The sequence below is a fragment of the Centruroides sculpturatus genome, unplaced genomic scaffold (assembly GCF_000671375.1).
Source record: "Centruroides sculpturatus isolate CEXI.00-Female unplaced genomic scaffold, Cexi_2.0 scaffold3129, whole genome shotgun sequence".
In the NCBI taxonomy this organism is placed as follows: domain Eukaryota; kingdom Metazoa; phylum Arthropoda; class Arachnida; order Scorpiones; family Buthidae; genus Centruroides; species Centruroides sculpturatus.
In genome coordinates, this window is record NW_019387384.1 from 1 (window position 1) to 7,476 (window position 7,476).

The 7,476-nt window shown below is 30.4% G+C and overlaps 1 protein-coding gene across 2 annotated transcripts; it reads right to left on the bottom strand.

Moving 5' to 3' along the window:
• Nucleotides 1-4,581: 4,581 nt before the first annotated feature.
• Nucleotides 4,582-6,521, bottom strand: LOC111616392. Of its 2 annotated transcripts, XM_023357812.1 has the most exons (5): nt 6,300-6,504; nt 5,807-6,123; nt 5,600-5,722; nt 5,295-5,528; nt 4,582-4,926 (listed from the first exon to the last, which is right to left on the bottom strand). In XM_023357812.1, exons 1-5 carry the CDS (start codon nt 6,340-6,342, stop codon nt 4,894-4,896), a joined length of 750 nt encoding a protein of 249 aa, XP_023213580.1. In that variant the 5' UTR covers nt 6,343-6,504; the 3' UTR covers nt 4,582-4,893. The 2 variants fall into 2 exon arrangements, with proteins under 2 accessions (XP_023213580.1, XP_023213579.1); XM_023357811.1 differs by lacking the exon at nt 4,582-4,926 and having other exon boundaries at nt 5,062-5,528; nt 6,300-6,521.
• Nucleotides 6,522-7,476: the final 955 nt, after the last annotated feature.

The following is a 7,476-nucleotide window of genomic DNA, read 5'->3' on the forward strand; positions in this document are numbered from 1 at the left end:
CTCGACCCCTTTAATTTTTCTATCCTTTTGTGAGAATTCTCGCGCTATGCCAGTGAGTTTTAACTTGGCTATTGCAAACATTTGTGCCTTAATCCATGCCGCAACATTCTTCAAATGAGGGAAGCAAAGATACTAATCCTCCTAGTCTGCCCAGAGTGGCTCGAGGGTTTTCCTCCACTTTTCTCGGAAAACAAGCTAACTATGCTCGGTTAATTGAGTGTGGCAAGAAGAAAAAGTAATAACTATCCTAAAATCCGAAAACTTTATTGTAACCAAAACCTGTCTAAACCGGTTTCGGTTTAGACAGGTTTTATCTTCGACGGACGCCTATCGTAACTCCTGGTGAGAGGCTCCACCTTCGAACACCCCACTCTTGCAAACCAATATGTGTGATTCTGTACGTAGAAGCAAATCAGACTCCACTCTCTAGACACTAATACGTGAGAAGCCGGAAGCAAAAGGGGATTTCCCACTTGTCACTTAATCGTCACGGATTGGTAAAACCCGCCCACATTGTCGTCGGATGATTAACAGGCCAAATACTTTCAGTGGTTATGTCGATGGGAGCCAAGTAATGACAGGTAGACAGATGAAAACAAAACAAGAATTAAAATAAAACAAACCAAACTAAACTACAGAACAAAGACAAAAAAAAAACAAAACAAAAAATATAATATAATAACATAAAGATATAAATACAGGCGATATTAGATGATATAATTGCTGCGCCACTAATTTCCTTGTTACGTGTCTAAGTTTTAGACGCAGAGAAAAAGGTTACACTTATCAATCCAAAATACTTCAAACCTTTGTTGATCGTGAATATGACGTCGTTCTATAGTCTTGAGGGAGATTCTGTCGAAGGAATGGCGAGTGTTTTCTCCGGGGACTAAATCAGGTCCGTTTTATGGAGGTAGAGTCATATAGAGCTTTTTCTTGCTCTTCCTTTTCACACTAATGTAGCCTCGATGGGGGTTTTTTATGACAAACATCCGGAACTCTTGGAGTCTTATCCTTTCATGCGTTTAGCCAGGTAACCTGGTCATGTGATCTGCAATTACTTGGAAGCGAAGGTGGCTTTTGCACGTGCTAGTTCAACGATGGCTTTTGTTGACATAATAGTGCAGCTTACTTTACTCCCCTTTAAATAATATTTTATGTGAGTATTTTACCTTTTCTTAATATATTATTTTCTGGAGATGATAACACTTAAAATATTTGGGTAGTTACTTAAAAAGTACCTGTTGCTATCGTGCGTAGTTCTATAGCCTTGGGAACAGACGCTTGAGGCATCAATACAGGTTTTAGATTTAACAGCCTTTATCATTTCTATCTTGTGTCAATTCAAGTGTTTTTGCACTCAAGTGGAAATTTCTCACGAAAATTTGCTTTAAAATTCTAAGTTTGAGTAATAAAAACTCATAATTTAATTTTTAATTTCGTTATATAGAAAATCATATAACTTATTTTTGAGTATTTTAGCATGTCTTTATAGTTGCTTTAAGAAAACTTAACTACTATATATTTAAGAAACTTCATATTTTCGAATTGGAAATGAAGCTTTATAATGTGTGTCAAGCTTTCAATGTTTCAATACGGTAAAAAATATAACTTGTAATGTATATCTAATTAATACGAAATTATAATTTACTTTATTACTTTTAACACGTGTAATATAAGCTATATACTACACGTGTACATATTGCCCTACAGCATTTTTCAGAAAAGTGCAACAGTCATGCGATAAATATTTATCTGGAAATTCAGGTTTCTCATTAAACTATAAAATTTAACAAGCAATTATTTATTGTGACATCGTCATAATGCCAGGCTGCAATTTTTAATTACGTTTATAATTTACTTAATTTAAAATATATGTTCTACATCTCAAATCAGTAATGGCTTGACCGTGTACATCATACTTTATCATTAACAATAGCGTCGTGCCGGCCATCTATTTAACAACTTCAGAGAAACATTTTTGGAATTAAAATAACGTAATTTAATTGCATATCGGAAGGTCTTGTATAGTTAATCGGGCCTTACTCTAGGCAATCTTTCTAAACCTTGTCGTTACTATCTTAATATATCTAATACTGTTTTCGAGATTGAGGAAGGACAGACAAACGGCCGCACGACAGTGGGAATTTATAGGTCTACAATTTTTTTTCATATTGCAGTCCAATCTTTAAAAGGTTTAAATTGATAAAGACAATTCTATTATACAACAACTTGACAGATGGTCGAAGAAGACTCTTTGACCGCATTCTACATATAATAATATTACTGATAACAGATACCTTTATCCAATAATTACAAATTAGATGGGATAAAATAAAAACAATGATTATGTGAATCCCAATCCGGATGGCGCCTATACATTGATGCACTTTGGGGAAGATCACTCTTTTCTTTTTTTTCTTAATTCCCAAGGGCGCTCGTTTAATTTTATCTTTAAACTAGCAGATAAGCCCGGCGTTGCTCGGGCAAAAAGTAAAGTTCCATGTGTTCTATTGAAAACGTGGGATATGATAACACTCTTAGATCATGTGTGCAATAATATAAAATTATCAAAAAGAGAAATAAATGAAATAAAAATGGAAAATGGTATTTTTTTTAACTTCTTACTAAAAAATGTAAAAAGGAAAGAAAGAATTACAGGGAAATCATATATCAAATATAAGGATATAATTGAAAAATTAAAAAGTTTCTTAAGATAAATTAATATAGAAATTATAAAAGCAGATAAATTTTAACAAAAATATTATAATACATAAACAGTAGGTTTAAACTAAAAATTTAAAATAATTAAGTGATAACAAAGTTGAATTCCAAGATTGAACATACAATAAAAAACGCTCAAACCTAAAGAACAAGTAATAATTTATTGTTCATTTTACATACTCTGTCTTATGTAACTTAGAAAAATTTCTGAAAGAAAAAAATTACAAAAGTACGAAAATACTACCTATACAATAAAAAATGAGGACGAACTTATAAAATAAATAAAAATTATAAAATAGTCAGTTTAGACAGTGGATATTTACCCTAAATAACCTGCGAAACTAATAGAAGATACATGAAGAAAATTTTAAGCTGCTGCTTCTCCTATGTAAGCGATCACTGTTTCTGTGAAAAGCTAAAACAGTAGCGTTATCTGCTAGTTCTGGATGCGGCAACAATGATTCAAGATGTCTTTAAAGTGCAGGATAGATTTGTACGCGATGTTCCACATACCTGGATTCCTGCGGTCAACCTCGAGTGATTGGGATGACAATGTTATGTTGTATAATCACCTGCACTCCTGTCAGTGAAATAAAATTGAAAATATTTACAAACTTTTTAAGGGAAATTAATGTTGTTAATACATATTCATATAATTTAATACATCATTGAATCTAAACTCGATAACGTGCTCTTCAGTTCCTCTTCAATAACGTAGGAAATGTGAAGTCTCAGTCCATTTATCCAAAAATATTTTTAAAAATGAATATACTAAAATATAAAATGTTGAAAATTTATAAGTATTTAATAAAATGTCATCAAATTATAAATTACAGGTATTTAAATTTCCATCTTATAACTTACTTTTGGCTGAATTTTAAAAATAGAAAGTAAGTAGATTTAAAAAATAGTTTCAGAGCCGGATTACATCTTTACATTTGGCGAAAAAACGTTTTCGGCAATGAGTCGTTTAACTTTTCCGGCAATAAAGATAAAAGTACTGTACAACTAACAGATGTAAAATGAACATTGTATATCAACGATATAAGATTGGGAATATTGCAGTTTACTTACTTAATCTTTAGCTACTGTAATAAAGATGAAAATGCAACGAAGAAAACACAGCAGCATGCTCTATTTCTAAAATTTAGTTCGATCATAACGTTAGTTTCTACCAGTAGTTTTCATTGGTCATCCTTACCACTACCTTGTCAGATAAAGGCCTGGCACATCTGAGACAGACCAACCATCAAAAATTTAAACTTAAGCCGAACTAAACTCCGATCTCCAGGACAACGGATGAAGTCCATTCCCACAGCCATCAGTTAGTTAAAATACATTTCATTCGACCATGATCCTTATCTTGTCCAATTTAAAACTCTTTTGAAGTCGAGAATTTGTGTAACTTCTTTGATCATGTCTACGCACCATATTCTTCAATTCTTTTTGATTTTTTCCCTTATACGATGTATCTTATTGTTTTTGATATTCGTTTATTTATTTACTTTCAAGACTTCTCCAAAACAACTTACTCTCCTGGTATTTTATCTGAGAAATTTCATAAACGTTATAAATAGAAGGTGTCGTCTTTTACTTAATATCTTATTCCACATATTCCATTATCATATGAAAAAGTTATCAAAATAACGTAAAATTATCACTAGAACTTACAAGAGGATCCGAGTTTCATTTTTTTCACATTAAATTAATATTTTAATGTGAAATATCTCACTTATTACGCAATTAATATAAGCTCTTGTAACAATATTTTTAAAGTAAAACAATCCGAGTAAAAATTTCTTTCAATAAGCATATTTTTGTGGCATTTATTAAACTATTTAGTAATTGTTCTTTATATTCAAAAAGCATTTATTAAAATTAATATAAAATAGATACAAAAAGCATATTTTAAAATATCGTAACGAAAAGCACAAAAAAGTGCACATTAACATTTTCTCACGTTTAAATTAATCTTTTCTTAATCTTCAAGCACATACCTTTTCTCATTTTATCTTTGTTTAAATACAATTAAAATGAAAAAGATATTTTAAGTGTCGTTTGTAAAAAAATCAATCATTCATTAGAATGTCAGCGAGCTGAATATAAATGCAAAGATAGAATTTCCGTTATATAAAACAAATTGTGCAAAAAGAAAATAATGGTAAATTTTTATAAATTTAAATCCAGTGCGCCTTCTAAACCCTAGAAAGAGACATAAATATACGAGTGTTAAAACAATATATCAAATGATTAAAAAATATAAAGTCGAACATCGATTTAGCTCCAAGATGTGTTCAGCTTTGAAACGAGCACTAAATTATGCGTGGTTGTGAACTGAACATCATAAACAAAGAAAAGCTATATATAGTAATAAGGGATAAACAGGTTTTATTTTCAGTGTTTGAAATTCACGTAACTTGGTGATATTTAAAATAGACGAGTTTTGTCTTTAGTGTTTATAGAATAGAACCTTTCATGAGGATTCGTTGGCGTTTTATAACAGTAGAGCTATTCATAACGAAGCTATATCGACGATAGACTGTATATTTCAATAGAGAAGAGATGGTTACCAAAACTGTGTACATCCACACATCCAATTCGTTAGGGCCATTTTCTTTCCATATCAATAGAAATTGGCGTACCGTATGTATAATATCAATTGTCCAGGCTTGGTTATCTAAAATTCGGCATTGATACGGATCAAAGTACATATATTCGATTTTCAACACGTCGTGAATGTTTATGCATTCGAGCATTGCTGCCATAGTCAGTCCTCTCAATATGCAATCATAACGTAATAGAAACTTTCAAAATAAAAAGCTTAATTAGTTTTTCAAAAGATGTAAATTCTATACAAAAATGTCAATTAACTTACCTCTCCCTCTCCATTAATAAAAGTGTTTTCAGATAGGTATCTCCGAATCCATCTTACGTATGATTGAAAACATTTGTACTTGAATTGATTTATAATACCCATTTCATAGTGTAAAAGAAGTTTCTAAAAATATTAAATAATATTAATTCTGAAGAAAAATGTTCTACACATCTTATAATTTACACGAGATTCTACAGTAAAACTTACTCTTGGATCATAATCAGTAGCTACTCCTTTTCTTAAATAAGGAATCATATCCAGCATGTACCATCTTTCGTCGTGTACTCCAAATCTTATCGGTTTCAATCCAAGTTTGTATAACCTTTCTAGATCGCAAAATCTGCATCTTTTTCTATGATCATTTGTAGAAAGACACGATGCCTCATATGTACGACACATGTAACACCTTCTTTCTCGAATTGCTTTCACGAACAATCTTGTACAACGTCTACAAGCGGGTGCACCATAATAATCCGACCAAGAGGGGTAGCGACAATTCACGCAAACTGACACGGTGTTTCCACCTTTATTTAAAAAAAATATTTATATTTTGATGGATATTCTCATCACATTTACCTTCGGTAACACGTCATTACGTTTATCTCTTAATTATCTAGAAATGTTAAGACATGAACATGCTATTCGATAAAATAAAAAAATACATAAACCCATTATAGTTGAACAAATGACTAATTATTACCTCTATCGGATCTGAATTCTCGAATCTGCTCCAAAGTGGCCATTATCAGGAAAGTTATCAATTACTACTTTAAAAAAATTCAAAGCAGTCGAGTTTCTTTTAATCGCAGTAAGACAACGGTTCATTTGCATAAACTTACTTGCATGTTTCAAAAATTCAACCATATCGTCGGTAAAATATTTGATAATATATTACAAATTATTCTTTAGTTATTAAATTTATAATTATATAAGTCGCTCTGCAGTTTAATGAAGTACAATAATAACTTATTGTATGTATCAGCTGAGTGCTTTATTAATAAAATAAAGTAGGAGGTAATTGTCTGAAATATTAAACATTAGACTTTTATTCTATTTTTGCATAATTTATGAGTAATTTTAATATTAATTTATGTTAGAAAAGTTCCAAATTTTTAAATAAATTAAGAAGAATGTATATTTGTACAAAATTTTCAAAAATATTATTTTCAGTGGCAAAATGTTAATGTTTGATTAAAATTCTTATTTTGCAGTGTGGAAACATGTAAATCCATGTTATTTTTAATAAAATATTTGTCACTTAATGCAGCAAATTCGGGTTCCGTATAAATTTGAAACATACCTTATTTTCGTCCTTTATATGTATCAAGTATGTAAAACTACTGCAGACAATGACAAATACACTGTGTTTACGCCATGTTACATTTAAAGTAACTCGTTTTTTCCTATGACAGTCGTTAAGGTATTGTTTTCTGGTAAATTATTCAACTGTCATTGTCGGCTTATCCAATTGAACACTTCTTTAAAAACAGTATTAAAAACAACGCAAAATACTTTGCTGTTTTCTTTAGGAAGCTAAACCTTTTTCTATTAGAACTACTCTCTTTTGGATGTTTCTTACTTCGTAATTATCAAAAATTAAATATCACAGTAACTTATTTGTAATTTTTTATATTATCTACGTAGTTTTTTACAATTGTACTAACAACTACGATTTATTTCGTTATTTTTAACATAATTCTTGCTTCAATCTATTTTATTATTATAATTTTTTTTCTACAAAACTGAACTAACACAAGACCCGTTACTATTTTACGTTTATCTCTTCTTCGTTATCATTTGTTTTGCTGCTACACANGATTTATTTCGTTATTTTTAACATAATTCTTGCTTCAATCTATTTTATTATTATAATTTTT

Coding starts and splice junctions, on each gene's coding strand:
- LOC111616392 (XM_023357811.1), bottom strand. CDS start 6,342: ATGGCCACTTTGGAGCAGATTCGAGAATTCAGATCCGATAGAG. Junction 6,124..6,299: donor AGAATTCAGATCCGATAGAG/GTAATAATTAGT, acceptor TTTTAAATAAAG/GTGGAAACACCGTGTCAGTT. Junction 5,723..5,806: donor CTACTGATTATGATCCAAGA/GTAAGTTTTACT, acceptor TAATATTTTTAG/AAACTTCTTTTACACTATGA.